The following is a 23,858-nucleotide window of genomic DNA, read 5'->3' as shown; positions in this document are numbered from 1 at the left end:
AATACTAGAATGAATCTGCAATATTTGAGGTTCTCAGAAATGTTTAGGTAAACTAGATAATGAGAAAAACAGAAAAGTGTTTTGGGATCTGGTAAGTTAATAAGGTGTCAACAGTTCACCTGCCTACTGGGTGTTAATTAGATGTTGATGTCTGGGCTACCTAAGCACTAGTTTAGTTCCGGAATTGCTTTGATTTGTGGCCATTTCTAGAGATGATGTGGGCAGAAGGAGGTAGGTATTTGAAAAAATAAAGTTGTACAACAGCCTACCTGTGGAGGATAAAAGTAGAAGGAAGCCCTGCAAGAGCAGATGGTTGCTAAATACACAATGGGAGGGCAATAGTTTCACTCTTATAAGCTTAAAAGAATAATTACAGTGCTAAAAATTGATTGCCCTCTTTTGTTGGCTTTATCATAATTTTGTAGTGATTATGAGAATGAAATCTCTTTTCAAAAATTGGATTTAGACCCTGTTTTTGAATTTGCTGCATTTTTTCTGCTGTACATAAGTGGGACTTAGATGACTAGTTTGTGCCACCTAACATTCATTATATTGGCTTTAATATAACATGGGTGCAGTGCTTCTATGTTCTTTCAATTACTTTGGCTTGTCATTTTATGCACAATTTGACCAATTGTTGTTACTCAGGCTTTCTGCTTGTATTTACAAGGAGTCACTGTTAAACTAGATTTTAGTGTTAAAAAGCAAGTAGCATTAGTAACTTCATCAATATTAATATATTAAGATAAAATTCACTTGTGGGTTCAAAAATAATTTTCTCTGTGATTATGTGAAGCTGTATTCAGGTACAAATCTAGTAGTTCTCTCACTGCAGAAGAAAATTTGCAGTGAATAAAATATAAGAGTGGCCTAAGCTTGTTAGTGTTTCCTGGGGGTTTTTTTTGGTACAGTTTTCAAAAAGTGATTAATTTTATTGTTTAAGTACACACCGGTTTGAGAGATATTGATCCAAGTTATGCATGCATCCTAGCCATCCTTTTTTATGGTTTTCCCCAAAATGGTATCAGTTGTGGCACATAACAGTAATAATTTTGTGATTTTGTCTTGCTCTTAACAGATACTGCTTTTAGATACTTTAACAATATGTAGTATTAATGAAATAATAACTCTAAATTACATTGTAATCAGATCTGCACACCTTTGTGTGCAGTATTGTCAAGTAAAGCAGGACTTTATCTAGATTTCCTAGTGCAGAATGGAAGGAGCCATGATCTGGTTTAACACTTTTTTTCCCTCCATTTTGGGTATAGAATTCAACTATCAGAAGAGTCCTCAGTGTGCTCAGAACCACAGTGGAGCTAGGGCTCAAGTAAAACTTTTGTGAATATTCATAAGGTACTTTCAGTGCAAGACCACAGAAACATTTGGCCATTTGCTGGTCATCAGCTTTCTTTTATCTGATCACTGCTCTACTGGTTCTTCTAAATTTTCATGCTATCTGATATACTGTAGATCTTCATTAATTCATCTAGTTTTTCAAAATGTGTTGCTTCTGACATTTTGCAAAAAGAGAGCTCCATCAATATTTGCTTTTTAAAACTTTTTTTTTTAAATTTGTCTTACTTCTTGTAGCTATAAAGGGTTGTTTCAGACAGCACACCTTGGAAGAGAAATTTTTGTTGTTGTTTGGTGGCTTTTTTTACACATATAGGTTTCAATACAAAGAGACTATAGGTAGTCAGGTTTAAGTAGAAGATAATTTCCTGTTTGAAGTTGCTTTCCATTCTTGGCCAGTGTCTGATTTGTCTCTTCATCTGACTTTATTGATAATCTTTTTCCATTACTCGTAGTGTTCTGTCCCTCACATCCAGTCCCATGAACTACACAGTTTTTCCCTTTAGTAAATGATATTTACTTTTCTCTACATCAACAATTATGTTAAATACTATGAAAAAACATAAGTGTGAAAATAAATATTCAAATCTGAAGAAGAACTAGTTTTCCTATTGATCTATTGGTCTCAGAAAAAAAGAAATGCAGTTCTAATTCTGGGTTGTAACTGATACAGGCTTTGTCTAAAGTGGCCCACAGACTAATTTTACTTGCTTGATTTCTTATTTTAGACTAGATATTTGGAAGAATGCTTCATCAAAAGCATATCCTTGTCTATTCTGCTTCCCTTTCTCATGTGTGTCCTGCATTTTATATTGGATTATATATAGAGAACATTTGGGTTACATTTCACCCCTTATGTGAACTCATGCTTCCTGTTGAGATCACTGTAGCTGGAGGGACTTGGTTCTCCTGCTGTTGCACCTCTTTTTTGTCTGTGGCTACTGATGGGCTTTGTCATCTTCCTTTTGCTGAGCAGAAGGTCTCATTGCAGTAGAATCATGGGGTTTTAGTTAGGTTGCTATTTGTAGGCTTAATCTCCCCTTTTCCCCTTCAATGATGTGACTGAGCTTTGAAAGTATTTCTTCCCTGTGATGGAATAAGTGAGGGTGTAATCTCCGGTCCTTAAGCAAGAGAGATATTTATAGCCCGTGTGGTGTTTTTCTGCACAGGGGACACTGCAGGAAACGAAGGCTGTGCATGAAAGGTGTGGCTCTCCAAACCAGAAATCATCTCATAGTCCTCTGTAGATAAATTTGCTTTAAAAAGGGTGGCCTAACAAAGTGCTTGGCTCAGGTCAGAAATACAAGTACATAGCAGCTTAGTGCCACATCATATGTGTCCTAAGATTTCATAGGCTTCTCTGGGATTGCTGGCAAGTTGTGCCTTGCCCAAGGGGCAGGAGACACTGGGCTCTTCCCTTCAGGACATGTGTCTTTTCCCTGTCAGCCAGACCACTGGAATGTTTGTGCATGTGACAGCAGTTTGGCTCTGTAGACAGAGAACAGTGTTAAGTGTTGCTACCAATTTAATAAAGCATTTCAGGTTCTGGCTGAAAGATAAGGGAGTTACAGGTAATGCATTAGTGTTGTTATAAATAGTTACGCTTTATTCTAAAACTTGTATCTAACTAAGATAAAACTCTTGAGCTCTCCTAGTTAAATCAGTAGATTAAAAAAAACCAAAACGAAACAACAACAAACAAACAAAAAAAAGCCCAGCAGCTACAGACTAAGATAGTTCTTGGTTTTCTAGAAACAAATCATTGAGATTTCCTTTCCAACAATACTTCTGAAGCACAGATAAAATGGCTTCCTGTCCCAGGGTTTCCTGTATCCATGGCAACCTGACTTTAGGCACTTCTTTCCTAGTTTCCTGAACAAACTGTTGCAAACCCTGGGGCAAAAATGTGAGTGTTGTAGTACACAGCAGTACTGCCTTTACAAAGGTTTCACAGATGAGTGTAGCCAGTCAGCTTATAACACAGTCCAGTAGACTGCAAACAGCAAAATAACAGAAAAAAATGAACTTCAGATTTGGGGTAAGTAAGTGCTTCTGTTTATTTTATATGTAACTTGGCTTTATAAAAGTAAAATTCAAAATGTAAGCGAGCTGCCAGTAAAAGGTAACTTGTTTACAGTTGCCGTTTCTACTTGAATGCTTTTGAAACATTTCTTAGTGACAGTCAACTGTAAGAACTAGGTAGTACATAGTATTTTAAATTTAATAGAAACTGTTATTTTTGCAGCTTAGATGCTTTTATGCTACAGCCAATTAAATATTTTCTGGCTATGTTAGCAGTATATTTATTTAATTGTCCATTTACTTTGAAAAATTTTTTGCAGTGTAGTCCAGTTAGTAAGTTGGAGTTTTAAACTACTTGTTTGGCATGAAAGAATAATATGTAAAATCAATTTTGAGAGCAATACTAATATTTTTGAGACTGTACACATAGATTCAAATAATTATTAATAATTAATATATATATAATGAACATACTTGAATTAATAATATTCATATACTTCTCTTTATCTCTACTAGTGAAGTCAGAGATGAATAAGAAGGCCAAAAACAGGGATATGTGTGTTCTGCAAAGTTCTCCACCCTGCCCAGGAGCATTCCTGTATATATTTAATTGTTTTCTTTTGTTGCTGCTCCAGAAGGAGGCTTTTGGCTGTCCATCTGCTTGTCAGCTCTGCACAGGGAGACAAGTTAGCTGTCGTAATGCAGGGCTTTCAAGCATCCCTTGGAACCTTTCAAAATCAACAATTGTTGTTTACCTCAGTGGAAATAATATATCACATGTCACTCCAAATGATCTAAGAGGCCTTCAGAAGCTTGCTGCACTCTACATGGATAACTCCAGTATTTTGTATGTACACCCAAAAGCTTTTGTGGAACTCCCTAAACTGTGCTACTTGCATCTAAATAGCAATAACATTAAACGCCTGGATCCAGGAATCTTTGAAGGCCTTTCCAATCTTCATTGTTTATACCTTCAGAATAATCAAATAGCTTTTCTTCCAAGAGGATTATTTAGTGATCTTCTTTCTGTTAGATATTTAACACTTCAAAGAAATCGTCTCAGTGTCCTTGGAAGTGGGACTTTCTGGGGAATGATAAGTCTCCAAACACTAAACCTAGCAAATAATAAGATTTCACGGATATCAGATTCAGCATTTCATCATCTTGAAAATCTTGCATATTTGTTTCTTGAAGGTAACAACTTAACACTTGTGCCATCAAATGCTATTGGAAGGCTCAAAAATCTTGAAAGACTTTCTTTGTCTCACAATCCCATTGGATCAATTCAGCCTTTTGCATTTAAGGGACTTAACAAGCTTAGATATCTGTCTTTGAAAAATGTCAAGCTAAAATGTGTTGCTGTAAATGGATTTTTTGGATTAAACAACCTTAGCCAGCTAATCTTAAGTTACAATGATTTAGAAAATATAAATTCCAGCACTTTTACTCTATTGAACAATTTAATGTATCTACAGCTAGACAGAAATAAAATAGCTGGTATTGACAATGGTACCTTTGAAAAAATGGGACAGTCACTTAAAGTACTCAATTTAGCATTTAATAATATCACAGAGTTACAACCTGAAGTGCTCAAACCCTTAGTATCTTTAACTCATCTGCAGGTGCAGTCTAACCCTTGGAACTGCAGCTGCAAAATGCTTGCATTACTTAATTGGCTATCATCATCTTCTGTTTCTGCAAAAATCCACTGCCAGAATCCCCAGAGTATGCGTGGTAGACCTTTGCATTACATGAAGTGGGCTTGGTTTTCAAACTGCAGAGGCCCCAGTGCCAGCCCAGCCTCTGCCCCAAGTCTGGGATCTGTTGGGGTGCATCACAACACAACCACTCTGCTGATGGCCTGGCATAATGGGAACAGGCACAACACACTGCAACAGCTTGTCACTGCAGAAACTAAGGATATTGCTGTCTGGGAGGGAGCTACAGCTGCGTCTTCTACCCCGTTGCCTTATGAGGAATATGCTGTTGAAATGCCCTTGCAGGCAGCTACAGTGTTACCAACACTACCAGTACAAATACCAGCAGAAACTATGCCTACTAATAGAAATGCGGAAGAAGAAAGATTGTTTACAACAGATCCTGCTCCTGTATCGTTAAAAACAACCCTGATTTGTACACAACAGGTTGAAAAGCTGAATCAAGCTTTTGACATTTTACTAGCCTTTTTCATTCTGGCTTGTGGTGTTATCCTGTTCTTAATCTGTAAAATTATTCTGTTTAGGCAGAAACTAAAGGCACTGGAAAACTCAGGGGAAAAGAGTATAGAATATTATGGCTTTTATCAGCCTGGCAGATACAACATAACTGACTCAGTGCAGTCTCTGACTCGGAAATCAGTGGAACATTCAGAACTGGACCAAATAAGGCTGCTCAAGCGAACAGCATCAGAAAGTCAGGCACAGGTCATCCTGTTTGAGCATTCATCATTGTAACTTACCTCATTTGATTTGGTGTTAACTGTGACATGAAAGGTCAAGAAATCAAGAACTCGATTCTGCAAAAATACCCCCACCAATTAAAACCAACTGCTTAATAGAACTGTGGAAAATGGCTTATTTTGGGTTCTGCATCACCATGTGCTTACTGAACGTTTTCAAATTTATTATTTCACTATGTCATTTCAATCTAACATGGATAGATTTATTAACCTCAGTCCCTATTTGTAGTAATTGTTCACTCAAACTCAAGTACAAAGTACACTTTAATTTATTTTGCATTACTTAATGATGTAAGTTCCTATAGAAATTCCATAGCTATTGTGAAGCAAGCAAAACATCAGTTCTTAGTAGAATCATGAAGCCAAGAAATCTTGTGGAATCAGAAAACAGTGTTTCATGTGTTTATTTTAATAGAGCTTCTACTCTTCCTCTATTAAATAAAGCACAGTGGAAAAAAAGCACATTTACAGCTTTCATGTTCAAACTCTTGCACAAGGGAAAAATTTCAAACTATACAAATTCTATTCATGCCAATAGCATATTGTAATATACAAAGCTGTGTGTTCAGTCTGTATATTAAAGAATATATTAAAGTTACTTTTTTTATTAGTGTGTATCTGTATCATTTCATTAAGTACCTCAAATTGGAGTTGGGAAAAACTGAATTTGTTGAAATTTACCAAAGTTTAGTGGCCAAATTTATTATGTCTAAGGTAATAGAGCTGGTTAATTATTGTCAATAAAAGATCATCACCTATGTAATCAATGTAGTAATATTTTGAAGGACTTTTTAGCTCGGTAAGAGGTACAAAATGAAGAATACAATAAATATGCTCCATAAATACATAATACTAAATTAATATCTGAAAACATATGTATTTTGTTTATATTTGAAGGTGTCAGGTCAAGATACATGTTCTTGGTGAAGTCTTCTTCAAAATCGAGATATTTTCCTATATAGTTTGCATTTAACGTCTTATTTTTGTTTCAAATATTGGTGTTCTGTTGTTGTCAGGTTATGTCTAGTATGTTGTAGCTTTATTTTCAGTCTGATTTTTGTTTTTCTGTTTGTTACTTCAATAATTCAAACTTTATTCAGAAATTTAAAGTCATAAAACTATGTTCCAAATAATCCAATATTGTAAAATTTTCAACAACTGAGACATAGTCTTGTAGATACTGTTTGTCTTCTACAGGCCTGTGCCCTAGAGATTTCAGCTGTGTTGTTTATAAGTTACACAGTTTACAGTTAGAGCATTTTCCTCAAGGAAAAGTGGGGAACAATGCTTTGATAGATTTTCCTCCATGGTGTTGATTTAAATTGTGTAGAAGTATGTTGCTGTTCCAGGCTCCAGCTGATCCAGAACTGCCCTCAGCATTCTTATTCTGTCCCCTCTCTTTCCTGCTGGTGTAACTCTGTGTGTATCTGACCTGTGCAGGTCCTGGTCATCCTGTTTGTCCATCTGCAATTCTTTTCCAGAAGGGAAAAATCTATTATCTGCTACCAGGACATATAGAAATCTTGACTGTACTGGGTGGGTGTGAATATGCAAGTGTGACTTGTTTGTTGTTTGTTATTAGTGTAATGAAATAATACTGCATTTGGCTTTAATTTACTGTATCATAGATCAAATACTAGATCAAATACTTCTGGGGAACACACAATTCAGCCTCTTGGACAAAAGCTTGAACTGTTTAGTATTGCTTGAGTAGAAGCTATTTTTTAAAATAACTTCCTAATTTAAGGTGTTAAATATAATGAGCAAATGCTTTTAAGAAGGGAAGATACAGCCTGTAATTTATGCACTTTTTTCCAGAGGCTAATTCACTGCAGTCTCTTCTTCTTTAACCCGTTTTTGTTTCTTTCTGTCTCTCCTACGCAATTCCGTGTGATAAATATTAATTTTGTTTTCACTTAGTAACAACTGCGCAAGCAATGATTGCTCTGTAGTCGGTTCAGCACTTTTATATGCTATATTTCTAAACGTTTAATTTTACATGGACACTTTCAGAAATAATGGATTTCAAATGCAGTAGAAACTAGCTAAGTTTTTCTTGCTAGAAATGCTACTATGCCTTTGTTACAGAGGAGTTTTGGTAGTGCACAAGGGTTAAAAACTGAAAAAACCTAACTCTGAATTCCCAAAGAAATCTGGCAGAGAGCAGCTCTGTTATTTTAGGCTCTGATTTCCACAGCTGCTCTTTACAGAAAGGCATGAGAGGTTCTCTCTGTATCTTTTTCACTGACAAGCTGCTGTGGGAATTGTTTGCCAGGTATGAGTCTCACCATCTGTAGTGGTGGAACATGAAAGGAAACCAGTGTCGCAGCTGTTTGTGCAGCAGAGAGTTAGAGCAGTTGAAAGCCATCCTTTGGAGTGGAGACATCCTCTAACATCCAGCTTGCCAACACAGGGATTAGTCTAACAAGGCACTGAGAGATTTATTATGCAGTTGTGAGGGAAGTGCCTTTCTTTAGCAGTCAGGATCTTTTGTATTTAAATGTTCACATCAGGAAAACAACCCTTTCATGTATGTGTGTGGTTCATGTCTACTAAAATCATCAGGGAATAGATTAGAAGCCTGAGTTGAGTCTGCCCTCATGAAGCAGTGGTGCTTCATGAAGATCAGGTTTATGGTCAGTCGTAGGACTCCCCTGGAAAAATTGTCTTAGCTGCTACTTCACTGCTTTAGGAGCTCCCTGGAATTGTGCAGCTCTTAAGAGGCATGTGTGTGTGTAATAATCATTTACATCACATACAGCATGTGCAGAGTAATCTCTATGTGTCCCACTCCACCTCTTTCCTTGGCTGATAAGAATAAAGAGTTAATTAAGCTTTCTCAATATGTACACTAGTAAAGATGTGAAATCAAACTCTTCTTGGTGTTCATTGCTTCATCCTGGTGAATGTAGACAAGCAGAAAATGTTTTAACTTTCTTTTAATCTCTGAAAAAGTATTTTTTCTCATATAGATCTTTTTTTTCTCTGTCTCTGAGGGATATGCAAAGTAGATATGGGGTCCATTTTATTTAAGCACTGCTAAAAATATGTCAAGACATGTTTTAAGATGATAACAGAGCTTTGTCTACAGTAGTTGCCTATATAATTGAAGTAAAAATTGTGAATTCTCCCATAAAACCTCAGGATAATAAGTTGTATAGATAGCCTTGTGCAGTAGAAATTATAGACAGAATAAAAGAAACTCCTACCTTTTTATATTCAGAACAGATGTGTCTTTTTTGTCCTTTGGAAAGCTTTTATTCTTTTATCTAAAACCTTAGGTGAACTTTGAAATAGAGGTTTCGAGATTATTTATATGGAAGTTGCCTTGAATGCTAAATTTTGTTTTCTTTATTGGTAAGGTGAATTTTATTAACAGGGAGCATAAAATATCCTTTCCATAATAAAAAAAAATGTAGTCATTATATCTCTGAAACTAGGTTATGAAGTGTTTTAGGTCCTGGTTGTGTGTGCCTTTTACTTTTGCTGCATACCAAAAGAGGTTTTGTCCCAATAATTTAGGAAGACTGGGTAGATATAAAACCAGTTATAGCCTGATGCTTTTGTTTGTTTTATTGCTAATCTGGATTGTATGCAATTCAGAGGGGGAACTGCTTAAATGGTGTCTTCCTTCCAGGTTTAAGATTTTAGTATGAAATATATTAACTGTGCTGTTTTGAAAATTCATCTGAATATGTCATTTGTCTTCTTTGAATCCGCTCATATGTCTTCTCTAATTATTTCTTGAAATAAGCAGGCTAATTTTAGTATCTTTGAAAAGGTGTTACATTGAGTGGCGTGGCTTGCTTTCTCATCTATGAAAATAAGGCCTGATGCATTTTATATTGCCACTGAACTTTGAGGTTTCTTTCTTTAAAGCATGAGTCTGTATCTTTATTTTTCACTAGCATGTGTCTTTTGTTCTAGAAATAGTTGCACTGTTTAATGACTCCATACTTGGTAAAATTTTAGTGCGTCTTTGGTAGAAAGAAACTGTATGTCCCATTTAAAAGGGGAAAAAAAGGGGGCGAGGAGGGTAAGAAAAGGTATTATATTTGAAAGCTGCAGGCAAATTACATTTTGAAAGGTGTTCTACATTCTTTGTTTTTTCTTAAAAAATAAACAAAACCCAAAAACTCTCATGAGTCTTCCACCAAAGAAAGAAGTGAAATACTATTTTTCATTTATGTCATAAGGTAAGAATATCCTTTCCAAGAAATTAGTGATTTCCTTATGTGCTTTTGCCGTAACTATCAAGAACAATGTTTTTGCTGCTCTGTGCTGATGAGACCCCAGCTGGAGTGCTGCATCCAGCTCTGGGGTCCTCAATGTAAGAAGGACCTGATACTTCTGGAGCAAGTCCAGAGGCCACAAGGTTGATTAGAGGAGTGCAGCGCCTCCTCTGTTGAAGACAGGCTGAGAATGTTGTGGCTGTTTAGCCTGGAGAAGAGAAGGTTGTGTGAAGACCTGTCTTCAACCTTCCAGCATCTGAAAGGGCCTGCAGGGTAGTCAGAGAGGGACTGTTCATCAGGAACTGCACTGGTAGGACAAGGGGGAATGGCTTAAAACTGAGAGTAGGTTTTGGTTAGATGTTAGGAAGAAATTCTTTACTGTGGGGGTGATGAGGGTGAGGGTTGCCCAGAGGAGCTGTGGATGCCTCATCCCTGGAAGTGTTTGAGGCCAGGTTGGATGGGGCTTTGTGCAGCCTGGTCCATTGGAAGGTGACCTGCTGATGGCAGGAGGGTCAGAACTAGGTGACCTTTGAGGTCCCTTTCAATCCAGACCATTCTGGGATTTGTGCGACTTGGAACAAAGGAATAATACAGGTATTGGACAGCATCCTGTATTATTAATTAAATAGTGTGCATGAACAGGACATAGTTTACTTCTCCAGGGCTCAAAATGCTGACATTGGTTCTCTGTTGAATGCCCCTTGTCTACTGTTGACATAAATCTGAGGGCAGCTTGGAAAATACTAACCTTACTCATGTTGGAAAATATTAACCATGTTAATGGCATTTTCCTAGGGATATGTTTCAAAAACAAGAATGAGGCAAAAGAGTCTTAATGGAGGTGTACTAGGCAGGACCTCTGACTTGGTGAAGAAATCTGCTCTGTCTCAGAGGGCTCATTGTGCAGGTGTCTGAGGCACTGTTCACTTTCTCAGCTGTGCTGTGAGGTCATTAGGTTGTTTGCTGTCTGCAGAACCTCACAGAGATTCAGTCTCACAACATGTAATGCTTTGCTGTTCTGAATGTGATGGGAAAACCTTTTGGCAAAGGAATAAGTGTCTTTTAAAATATATAGCTGGCAATCAGGCAGTAAAAGTTATGTCAGTTTTCATTTTGTGGAATTCAGGAATTTCAAGTCTGATATATGTAATTTTGTACATACATGTACAAAATACACTTCAGATTCTGGGATACAACAGTAGCTGAATTTAAAGAAGAGAACAAAAACAAATCCCTTTGAAACAAAGGATCATGAATGAAATTATAATTATAAATATTTGCTATGCTTAGTATTCTAACTCGATGAGTATTTTTTCCAAGGCATCTATTGCTATTTAATTTTTTGTCATATGTGTTAAATTTTGTTGTGTGTCTGACAAGAAGTTTTTCAAAAGCAGTTGCTATTGTATAAGGAGCTACAGTTCATCCATGTCTTCAGTTTTCATCCCAAATAAGAAAAGGATATGAAATAATATTAGGAAATAGATCTGCCTGTGTTAAAACAATGATCAACTGCAATCAAAGTACAATATATGAACTTCATGTTTGGTGCCTGTAAATAAATAGAATGTGTCTGCCTGTCCCTCTTAAGGAGCAGCACCTTTTTGGGATAATTAAGACTGAAATTCCAAACAGGGAGCAATAAACTGTTTCAGTCAGTGGCAGTCCCAGTAAAAGGATTGCAGTTTACCATCACCAGTTAAGTCCTTTCTCTTTCTTTGCTGCATGTAGCTAGAGGTATTCCTGAGATGAACATCTTTTTACTTCCAGTTTGTCTTCACACTTTGACAGAGTAGGAGTCCGAGAGCCCAGGTTCTACAATGGCATGTCTCTGGCATTAGATCCACAGTAGCAGGAAATGGAGCAGAAGCAGTTGGCTGCTCTCCATAAACTAGGAGCTGGAGCTAAAGCACCTACTTTATCCATCAAGGGAGATTGTGTTTCTGTGCCATTACCTTACAGGCACATCCTTTCTCAAGGCAGGGGCAAATGTAAATACGTTCACTGTAATTTTGGGTATTGTGGGCCTATCTAGTCAAGCCTTCAGGTCATGCTGAGTAAAAGTACTCTTGCTTTTTGACTCCCATATGATATCTGCAAGCCCTTTGCATTACTCTTAAATAGACTTATGTGTCAAATGGCTGAAGGTACTTGTGTTTAAACAGCTACATCCTGCCACCCTTTCTTGGTACAGTCAGGAAAACCACATTCTTGCAGAACTGGGTGCAGGGTTTTTCCACCTGCTACCTGGGAGGGTGAAGAAATACAGATAAGTAGGGGAGTGTACCTTTACAAGCAGCTATCACTCAAGGGGTTGTGTAGGTGTACACATTGGATGGTGATGGTAGAAAAGGTGTAAATGTGTTGGGAATAGAAGCCACTATTTTGCATCGCCTGCTCCATGCTTGGCAGGAGCATGCCCTTCCCACTCAGTTCTTGACTCCTGTGCTAATGTATATTTTCTTTTACTCCGTTTGCAATTACTTCTAGGTTTTCAGTGGCACGTTAAGTTTTGTAATATTTAAAAATAATGTTTCTTGTCTATTTTGAAGCTTTTTTGTAATTAAAGAAAGTACTGAATTAGATGCTTGGTAGCAAGTTCAGCTAAGCAGTAAGCAAGGAAAATAGCTCTCAGTAAATGTACTCTACAACTGAGCAAATTTCCTGTGCAGTTCCTTTAGCTAAGTCACTTTCCTGTTCTTTTCCAATGTTATCCAAAATAAATTTTGTTCTTTTACAGTGTCATCCAAGATAAATTTTGTGGTATCATCAACATTTCAGTGGAAGGACTGCACGATGTTATGACTGAAGATTCTGAAACGGGAACATACAAAGAGTAAGCGGAAAATCTAATTTAAACTGGGTTTAACAGTAGCAGTATTGTCTTATATTAAGTGTTTTTATTTGAAAAATATGTAGGCAGTTAAGACATGCTTGTTACAGTTCTTTTTCTCAAGAGTGAGTGTTTTAGGAAGACAGGAAACTTTTAGTCTTAAAAGAAAATATTTGCAGTGGAGAAAGAGGGCTTAAAATGACGGTATAATTTTATATTGTTCATTAAGTTATGTAAATGATGTCTTAAAACATTCATATGCTTAGATTTGCTTTTTGCTTACTTGACTGTTATATCTAAAGTTTCAATACAACAAGCTTGTGTGTTGATAGGGACCAGCCTAGCTCAGAGGTAGCTCAGAGTTCTTGAGTGTGAGAGGAACCTCATATGAGTTTACCTAGTGTGCAATATTTCACAGCCTGGAGAACTTGAAAGTGTATCCCACAAGGACAGTTCTCCAATTGTTCCGTGTAGCACATGTCCTCCTGCAGGATATATCTCAAGAGACAGTTTCCAGAGCTAGGAGCAAGAGCTTTCTTGTGGCAGGAATGTGGGTGTTGGAGGTGTCCAGAGTGCGCTGCCACCCAGCACCAACCACACTCATTCCTCTCCTGATGGCTTCCTGGTTACTGGTTATAGTCCATGAAAGCTGGAGGGGGAAAAAAACCCAACCTAATGAACAGTAAGATATTTTTTGGACAGAGATCTTGATGTCTTTTTATCTCTGTAATGGTTACTTACTTTTAGAATGGAGAGTTATAAGACATTAAAAACAGGTGCTCTGCAGGATATTCTTACAGGCACTACATGCTAATGATGGAATTTACTGATGCTCTGGTGCTAAGAATGAAGCATTTTCTTTCAGATAACTACATGGTGATGGAACAGACTATCTGAGCTAATCAATTAACTGCCTAAGGGGCTGTTTGCTGCCACTGAAACTAGGTGGCACAGAGCACCAGAATGCAATCTATTGAGTTCTTCTCCACTTTAAAAAGGTGGTAGGCACACAACTGTATGTTGAGAACAATCCACCCTCACACTGAACCTGAACTATGCCTAAGAATTGCTTGCCAAAGTACTTCCCACCAAACTCTTAGTAAAGAAGATGTAGCTCCAAAGTCTGGGAATATGCACAATGTCTGGCACTATGTTTTGTTTACTGTTGGAGGCAACATTGCAGAGCCCTTCTATTTCTAAACGTTGCCTTGCCAGCACTTGTTGAAAAGAGTTCTCACTGAGAAATAAATAAACTTTATCCTAGTTCATTTCATATTTTAAGCCTGGAGGCTTGTAGAACTTGTCACTAGTTTTCCAAACTCTGGGCATTGCTTTTACTTCATGAAATATAGCCACACTGAACCAAGGACATATTTATGTTGACAGGTTCTGAAAGAGATGTTTGAAAGATTTTGACATTTGCATAATATATTTTGACATCATCTGGAAGTAAAGTGAGAGCAGCCATCTGAAATCATGTGTATTGTTGTGGCTCTCCAGACTGAAGAAGAACGGCTTGAGCCTGAACTGGTTCAGAAAAAAGATTATATGTAGTCCACTGATTATCATAGTAGCTCATTATTGTAGTGCAGGAAATAAAATTATGTGCATGTTTAACAAAGGAAAATCAAAGCTGAAACACTATAAAACTTCAGTGACCAAAGGGTGAAGAGAGAGTAAACGTGTACAGGGAAAATTGTAAAAGTTAAACAATGGCAATGACTTAAGTGGTTTAACCACTTTAAATGAATACATTTAAAGTGGAATTTTAAAGAAATTGTTGTAGTTAGAGCAGTGAGATTTTGAAAGCAGTAAGAGCTTTGTCATTTTTTTATTTATATTGGATTTTATTCAGGTTGTGGAAATGTTTATACTGTCTTGTAATACAAAGAGATTACACTCAGCCAGGTTTCCTAGAGTTCATATTTCACATTGTAGAGACAATTATGAGAGAGCTCTACAAACCTCAAATTTTCTGGAAAGAGGAGCATTCCATTGCTCTAGACTTGTTTCACCAATACTCAGATTTTTCCCAATTTTATCACCTTTCCCAATTTTATCTCTTCTTCTATTCTTTCCTCTCCTTGTGTTTGGAATTTTGTGGTACCTAAAATTTATGAAGGTCTGAAAAGGTTAATTCAATCTTGTATATTTTGACAATTGACATTTTTGTCTCCTTTTCCTTTAATAAACTGAGATGCAAGCAGCCATTTGTGAGCAGATGAGATATGCAATTCTTGTTTTGTAATAACAAATCCCTTTATTAAAATTATTTCTGTGTTAGCATTTGACCCTTCTTGCAAGGAGTGTTTCATACAGCTCTAAACACATGTTAATAGAAAACTAAATATGTAAACAGAATAAGTCAGAACATTTTCATATAAAATCATATAAAAACACATAAAATCACAACCTCTTTTTAATTTTCGTAACATTAAAATAGGTTATTCATCTTAGTTGATGGAGCATTTCACATGCTAGTGGAATGCAGAAATTAAAAATGCCCAGTAGTGCAGGACTGAAAATGAACAATAATCTGCATCTGTCTTGGTGCTTTGTAATATGTGAATTATGTGTTCTTTATGTCTTAAAATGATACCTGATACATGGTTGCAAGTTGTCATCACCTGAGTGTTTTTAAGATCATTTTGGTTTTTAAGGCAGAAATTCCAGGAAAATACTTGATGAAGTGGTGGAGTATTTGTCTCTTGTTTCAGCTTAGAGCATGTAAAGTGAATTAAATACATGTTTTCTATAGGATAGCTTTCATCAATGTTTTTATAAAATCAATTCAAACCATGTCAGCAGACAGGGAAACCTCTGACTTTTAAACTGTTTTTTTCTTCATATTTTCTGGTTTTATACTTACTTCAAAAATAGAAATTAAAATATGGCTGTTATTTGCACATATGAGTACCTGCCAGTTGAGCGTTTCAGCAAAACAATAAATGAGTTTTAAAATCTTTGTTCAGTATCTTGCAGAATTTATTGTAGAACCAGTAGCACTGTCCTTACTAGTTTTCAGATCCTTTTGTCAAAGATCTCACAGAAAAACATGAATGCCATGAGACATCTTTGCACTCTTTGTATATGTGCCACTTGGGCTTAGTATAGAGTGCTTGTATTGCACTTTCTTGAAAAAAGATGTGGTAGTCTGTTTTCTATGTGCACAAATACATTTTAACCCACAACTTAAGCTAAAATAAGGAGGATAACTGAGATTGTTACAGGGTAGAGGTGACAGAAGACATGCATTCAGGCTTCATTAGATTCACTGTTCTCAGAAAAAAATTACTTGTGATTAGATTGCCTGACTTTTCAGCAAACTTCATATCTGTTCTGTGTTTTCAAAAGTGCTTTAAAATAATTTTTAGTGATAATGGATGTTAAAACTGTTCTTATTCCCATTTTTAGCTGCATGTTGATGTCTCATTTTGAAGAGCCGAAGGCTACAGAAGATGAGGAACCTCCCACAGAACAAGACAAAAGGAAAAAAATGGTAAGTTTTAGATCTGTTATTCAGTCATAGACCTGATTATGTGTCTCAATTCTGTCACACTAAATTCTTTTTAGGTTTGGTTGATCTATTGTTCTTGGAAAATTGATGTTTTGAATCAAAAAAAGAAAATTTAATGCCAAAACTTGCAATCACAACACTTGCACTTCTGCTTGCCTTTTGCATCTTGGTAACTGTGATCAAAATAAACATCATCTGTTCACAAAATCTGGGCATTACAATGCTAACGTAATATAGAGGGAATTTACTGAAAAAAGCAGAGAGCTGAACTTTATTGAAATACCATGACAGGCTAAATTTCTCATATATAAAAGAATTAATGTGCCTGCATAGAAGTTTTTTCTAGTGTAAAGATTAACTCTTACAAAGAAGCCAGTGTATACTTGTTTAACTTTTCTTTTAAATACTAATAAATATATAGGAATATATTTATAAAAGCAATATAATATATATCTTTTATAAAAATGCAAAAAACCTTTCCAAATTCTTCTGCTATTAGAAATGTCTTAAGAGAAATTCCTAGTGTCTTGTGATTTCAGATTTAAACAAAATGCCGAAATATAATTTCCTGTGGGCCTTAAAAACATATTACACAGTTCTATAGTTGTTACTCTTAAAAACATCTCTAGATTCTGTTAAATTTCCTACTTGCTTGTGGGCTTAAATTCTAGCTGTTTGTTGCAGAGTGGTAGTATTTATTCTTAGTGGTTTTGTATGATCTCTCAATATAGATACATATGTGTATATCATTATTGATAGGGATCAATATGTCTGTAGATCAACAGGGAGAGACACGTGTTGTTTGTTAATCAGATTTAAAAAGCAAAGTAAATTTAAATCTACAGTGCTTCTATGTTCTTAGTTTTGAGTATACTCAGGCAACATTGTTGTCTGGCTAAAGTTTCAATAGCTTTGTGTCAGACCTTAATTTTCTGTTTCAAGTTAGCTTCAAATGTTTGGATATATGTTGAAGAATTTATGCTTGTTAGCTTTGTAATGGACTACATTCAGTGTGGATATGTCAGGCAAAATGAAAAGCGGGGCAGGTGGAATTATCCTATATCATTAAATGACACAACACACCAATATGTTGGTGATGATCACAGTTAGAATGAGGGAACTGTTCTGGGGTCACATGCAATACAGCATCAATGGTCCTTTGGGTGAAGACAAATGTGCTTTGATAAGGAGGAGCTTCACCAAACTAATAACACCATATCAAAGGTCTTGGTTTACTTCCCCTGCATGTATCTTCCCTTACATATACCTTCCTTTGCATATCAGTTTGCTTTTTTCTCTAAGGAATTGCTTGACGTTTGTTCTTCTTCTGTTCTTTAACATTAAGCTTAAACATGTTTTCAGCCTGTTTTCTTGGAAAGTTTACAGAGAATAAATTATCATGCATGAATGTCAAAGCTTCATTTTTGTTTTGAATCTCATAGTCTAAATTTAACTATTTCCATGGTTGCTGTGTTTCCTAGATTCCTAAGCATTATGGAAATCCTTTTTCTCCTTTCAAGCCTTCTTTGTAAGAATAGCTGTCTATTTTAGTCTTCTCATTCTTATATTTAGTTTATTTTTCCTGATATATTTCTGACTTAAACCTTCTATGCTGTCATTTCTTCAGCTAAGTTTAGTATACACTGTATTCTTTTTAATGTAATTTCTTGCAGCTGTGAAAGCAAGTGAACTATAGTTGTTACAAATGTTTGCTATAAATTCATTCTCTGTCCCAACTGAAATAGCTTGATATGTTACTTTGCAGATGGTGCAGAAACTGAGGCATGACACTTGGCTATTTATTTCAAAATTGTACAGCTCCTTTGGGTAGGTCACTAGTAGCAGAAGTGTCAGATAATAATCAGAATTGTTAATCATGGCTTCGAAAGCACAGCTAGCACTTTATTTTAGAAACTAGATTAAAAATAAAACATTACCTGGGCCCATTCCTACCTGTGTATGATGGAAGATTCTTCCTCTCTGTAGGAGCACCAGTGCACACACTCACATGAAACTATAGTAGCTGACACCACTGGTAAAGTAAAAGAGGGAATAAATATATGATGTGATAGGAAAATCAAGAACAACCTAAAGGGAATCAGCAAAACCTCTGAACTGTTTGTCTGCTTCAAGCCAGTGTTTACAGTCAGTGAGGTGGAAGATTACTTTCTTCAGTCCAGCCCCAAGGTGGGCACCTGTCTCCAGTTTCAAGATGAATTTGTAAAGTAACAAGATTGAAGAACTAGTCAAATCCAGATTTGCAGCATAAAGCATAAAGCTCATTTCAATAATGTATAATTACTGGCCAAATTTTTGTTTCCTGTCTGCAGCTGTTTTGACTAAGAAGCTGTTTGTATTTACTAGTGGGTTTTTTTTAACTGGAAAATAGATTTGTTTTGCCTTATCAGAATCAGGCAATTTCAATAAAACAGCTATGGCCACACACCTAGGAACTCAGCATACATATTTAATATATAGTCCTTCACCAACTATGCTTACTTTTCTTCCAAACTTACGATTTTGTTTGCTTAATCAGTGAAGACTGCAGCTGTCTTTTGCATATTGTTGACAAACTCATTATATCAAACTATTTTATTTGTTTTGTTAGTTCTGAATACAAGTTCCAAAAAGTAGAGCAAAAAAAAATCAACTTCACGTTGCAGAAAACTTTCATTTACTTGAAATAGTTTTGATGTGACTATCTGAATGAAAACAAGTTAGTGTATTAACTCCTTAATTAAATCTGAAGACTCTTAAGTCACATTTGACTTACAGATGGATAGATGATGCTTCTAGCAGCAAGCATTAATCATACTGCAGAAGTCTCTAATGGCTTTGAATGCTCCTGCTTTGAGTAGTCAGGCAGCCAGGGAGTAGTGAGATATGTCAGAGAAACAAATCTGCAGACACCAAGGTCAGTGAGAAAGGAAACAGAGAAGCTGCTCCAGGCACCAGAGCTGAGATTCCCCTGCAGCCCATGGCACAGACCATGGTGAGGCAGCTGTGCAGCATGGGGAGATCCCTGGGGATGCAGAGATCCACCTGCAGCCCATGCTGGAGATGCCCAAAGGAGTCTGATTCTGTGGGAAGCCCACACTGGAGCAGGCTTGTGTCAGGACCTGTGGCCATCCACACACTGGAACAGCTTGTTCCTGAAGGACTGCACCCTATGGAAGGAGTTCCTCCACACTAGTGGAGGACTGCAGCCCATGGATGCACTCACCTGGGAGAAGTTCATGGAGTACTGCCTCCTGTGGGTGGGGCCCCATGATAGAGCAGGGTAAGAGTGTGAGGAGGAAGGAGCACCACAGAAAACATGTGATAAACTGACTCCAATCCCCATTCCCTGTCCCTCAAGCTGCTCCAGAGGAGATAGAGAATTTAGGGTTAAAGTTGAGCCCAGGAAATAAGGAACGGGTGGAGGAAGGTGTTTTAAGATTGTTTCATTTCTCATTACCCTACTCTGATCTGGTTGGTGGTAATATAATTTCTCTGAGTCAAATCTGTTTTGATCATGTGAGAAACTGGTGAGTGATCTCTCCCTGTTCTTACCGCAGCCCATAAGCCTTTCATTACATTTTCTCTCTCTTGTCTCAGTTGTGGAGGGACACAGTTACGGTCAGGGTCACAAGGATGAGAACACTTACATTTAAGTATCTGTTTTTCTGTGCAAAATTCCCTAGAGTAATTTTATGTATGATTATTCAGAGCTGTAAACTTACAGAAACTAACTATAAATGCATTATATGTCCCAAATTACAGTTTTAGATGAACAAATGCAAATCATTCAGAAACTGGTAGGTCCTTTGCTTGGCAAGGCAGGAAAAGAATGCCACTAACTTTGGCAGATATTGATTAGAGTAGTTGTGATTTAGAAATTTCGTTAGAAGAGTCTATTCTAGAGATTCAAATTACATTTACTGGAAAAATACCAACTCTTACAGAGTACCAAACTGTACCAAACCAGAGTGTAATGGTAATAATAGGTAATAAAATGATCAAGTCTTACCTTGAAATAGCAGAATAGTTTCCTGACCTTCCAGCATAAACAGCAGTGTTGTTTTGGGTTAGACACTAAGATGAACAGATCACAGTTCTACATTAATTACCATTGATTTCAACATCCTACTTCTTTATGATGCAGCAGGTGCCAGGTGTCCCCATCTCCCATCCCCTTATGGCCTGGTGGACTGAGGGACAGGTGTGGCATCACTGTCAATGCCCTGAGCCTGCCCATGTGTCTGCTGGCACTGAAATTGGCAGTACATCCTCTGACAATGTAGCCTCTTCTTTTACCTATCTTTGCTTTTATTAAAAGGTAGCTAATGTGGGAAAATAGTGACAAATACCCTGTCCTTCCCTGCACAAAAGAAAATTGTATAATCCAGCTAGATTTATGAGGTTTACGGGTATCAGTAATGAAGTGTGTCTATTTCTTATACATATGGACAGTTCATTTTGTTAGTTATATAGTCTAAGCAAGTTCAACTTTTTCGGTGTTTTGTTTTCTTACTAATAAAATGAAACTGACCATCATGTATGCCATCACTCAAATCCTTGGTAAGATCTGAATTTTAGGAGTTACAGGAACCTCATTCAGCAGTAATTGAAGCTTTGAAATTGTTTTGTCTTGCAGAAGCATGAGACCTTATGGCAAAGTGCAAGACTCGTGATTTGTGCTGTTTCAAATAGTTTTAAACTGATACTTGCCTTCATAATAATTAATTTGATCTTTCTTTTGCATAAGTATTTCCTCTTGTTTCTCAAGTACAAACAAAGAAAATAAAAGCATATTTCTTTCTTGAGCTGAGGTTATAATCAAAAGGCTTAAGTCATGGAGCATTTTTTATTGCATTGTTACATATTTTTGTTTTACGTGTTTTCCACAGCTTGCACTGAAGGACCCAGTACACACTGTGTCACTGCAGCAGTTCATCTATGAGAAGTTGAAGGCACAGCAGGAATTACTGGGAGAGCAAGGTTTTCATGCCCTTATGGAAACTGTGGATACGGAAATAGTTGCCCAGCTACAAGAATTTTTACAAGGCTTCTAAATACGCAGGAAAAAAGATTTTCTATGTCAAATTTTTATTTCAAAAATACGAAAGAACTCTGACCTTCTGTCTTGTATGGACAAGTCCAACAAAAGGTGAAAATAACTTGTGACAAAGGAATAAAAATAAGTTTCTGCTGTTGCTCTTAAACTATGCTCTTTTGGTTTTTTAATAATAAAGAGTTAATTAAGAGTTTTATCATTAAGCTAACAGTTCCATTCTAAATAATTTGTGGCCATACCTGGACTACTTTAAAGTACTGTGTACAGTATCTCAATTCTTTGTGTTTTTTCATCTAAGACATGTTATGGGGATATTTCATAATTGTTGCTAAAATGTTTAAGCCCAAATAATCACAGTAAAACAATTATTTACAAAAATGACACTTAGTTTTAATTATTTATTACTTACTTTCAGGGTAAAGCTGCTCCTTTCTACGTGCCTTTGTCTTTTGTACCTTGCAGATGGAAGTGGGAAGAAAATGCTGATTTCCATTTTCAGATTCTTCCTTTTAAATACTGATCTTCCACCTTCAAAGTTGAAATTAACTTTGCCTCACTAAGGGATGATTCAGCTATGAAATCAGATTTTTTTTTTCCAGAGAGGATTAGCTGTTTAAAGACACCTACAAGCTTCTGACAATCTTACCCGATTACCAGATGCTTTTAAAAATGTGATCCTTTTTTAACAGTTCTTTTGGAGAGTAATCTTTTTTAAGAAACCTTCCCCCTGTTTGCAGAGGAACACTCATCTTTCTCTGCTCCTTTGGCATTAGTGTCAGAGACTGTTGGGACTGTCACAGTTCTGACTGCAAAACCTCCCCTGTCCCTTCCTGCCAGCGTCTGTCAGGAGAAGTTGTGTGAGAACTCAACTCATTGTTTCCTGCATCTTACCTTGGCATAGGGAGGATTGCCAGAAGAATTACTACTATTGTAACATAACATACATAACATACTATGTATGTTATGTGTATGTCGTTTCCTCATCATCATAATTAAGAAGTTTATCTGCTTACATTTGGTGCTTACGAGGGAGGAGACTCAGTGTCCTGCTGATGGTCCCATTCAGCTGTGAGCCACAATTACCAGACCTGGTGGCTTTTGACTAAGTTTGGATTTGCACAGTTCATCTGCAGACACCCTAAGCTTTTAGCTCAGTATAAAATCTGTGCAGATCTGGTCCCCCTTGCTAGCTTTGACCCCACCTGGCATACAGGAACACATCCTGGCAGGAACCAGCGCTGTCCTTCCACCGTTCTGCAGCATCCCTTGTGCAGTGCCAAATAGCATTCGCTGGTAATACACCCCACACCTCCAGCAGGTGCTTCCAAATAGGGAAAGATTTTCAGTTTACCTTTAGACATTTTAGGAAGTTTAACTATAAAGTTCTATGCTTTTCTCATTGTAATTGGGTCAGAGCCAGCACAAGAGCATAGATTGGGTTCCGAGAGTGTAACTTAAAGCCTGTTGTTCATCTCATTGGGCCAAGGGCCAAAAAGCCCACCTAGGCTGTTAAGTACTAAAGACAGAGGACAAAGAAACCACACTTTTTGAGGCGTTGTAGTAAGTAGGAGACTTGTCTCTATACCGTGTTTGGCTTTCCCTTTGTTTTTGTATTATTTTCTTTATTAAAACCTTTTCGATTTTTCAAGACACACTCAATCATGCCTTCTCGCTGATTTATTTTTGTCTGTGCCAGTCTGGCCCTCAGAAGTGTGGGTAAAACCCATAGCACTCCCTGAAGTCTCAGAGGGAGGCAGGTCCAACCTGCTGCATTACAGCCCTGGCCTAAAAACTGGTCTCTGCTGTGGCCAAGCCACCCAGCTCCCTGTGTAACATCTCACAGGTCAGATCTGTGGCCGAGACAGACCTGCCTGCCTGTGTCATTCTCAGAGCAACTCCTCCCCTGTTACCTCATGTGGTGGAGTGTTGGCTGCAGGTTATGTTAATGCATGATGGGGGCACAGACCCTGTCAAGAATGATGGACACACTTTCAGCTAATAACAGCATATTAAGTTGTGATTAACTTTCTGAGTAATGTCTCTGAATTAACTGCCTGTGTTCATTTTCATATGCATTAGGGAACAAGTTAAATTTGCTACTAGGTGTTCGGCTTGTGATCTTGGAAGATTTTACTCTGAGGCTTGGACTGTAGTTGAAAACAATCATCATTATCATAACTGTTTATATGAGAACTCTTGTCAATGAGCACAATGCCAAACATCTGCAGCCAGCAACAATCTAGTATTCAAAGTGGAGAAATTTCAGCTTGGAATGGCAGAAAAACTCTCACATACTATCATTATATATTAAACTCTTATACACAGGATCAAGTTTTCACTGGAAGAGTGTGGATTAGGACTGCAGGAAGCTATAGCCCTTTCTG

At 37.0% G+C, this 23,858-nt stretch overlaps 2 protein-coding genes across 2 annotated transcripts in view; both read left to right on the top strand.

Moving 5' to 3' along the window:
• The window catches only part of IPO11 (importin 11), an 82,617-nt gene extending 59,552 nt beyond the window's left edge, over positions 1–23,065 (top strand). The window contains exons 30-32 of the mRNA XM_083884166.1: positions 12,809–12,904; positions 16,316–16,400; positions 21,308–23,065. Coding sequence (XP_083740292.1) covers positions 12,809–12,904; positions 16,316–16,400; positions 21,308–21,472 — 346 coding nt within the window. The 3' untranslated portion in view covers positions 21,473–23,065. The remainder of the gene's footprint in view (positions 1–12,808; positions 12,905–16,315; positions 16,401–21,307) is intronic.
• Positions 3,250–6,399, top strand: LRRC70 (leucine rich repeat containing 70). Its single transcript, XM_083884167.1, has 2 exons — positions 3,250–3,394; positions 3,895–6,399. Exon 2 carries the CDS (start codon positions 3,906–3,908, stop codon positions 5,829–5,831), a length of 1,926 nt encoding a protein of 641 aa, XP_083740293.1. The 5' UTR covers positions 3,250–3,394; positions 3,895–3,905; the 3' UTR covers positions 5,832–6,399.
• Positions 23,066–23,858: the final 793 nt, after the last annotated feature.

The sequence above is a fragment of the Zosterops lateralis genome (assembly GCF_965231275.1).
Source record: "Zosterops lateralis genome assembly, chromosome: Z".
NCBI classification, from domain to species: Eukaryota; Metazoa; Chordata; class Aves; order Passeriformes; family Zosteropidae; genus Zosterops; species Zosterops lateralis.
Note: the sequence above shows the minus strand (reverse complement) of the source record. Positions and strands in the feature narration are given on the sequence as shown.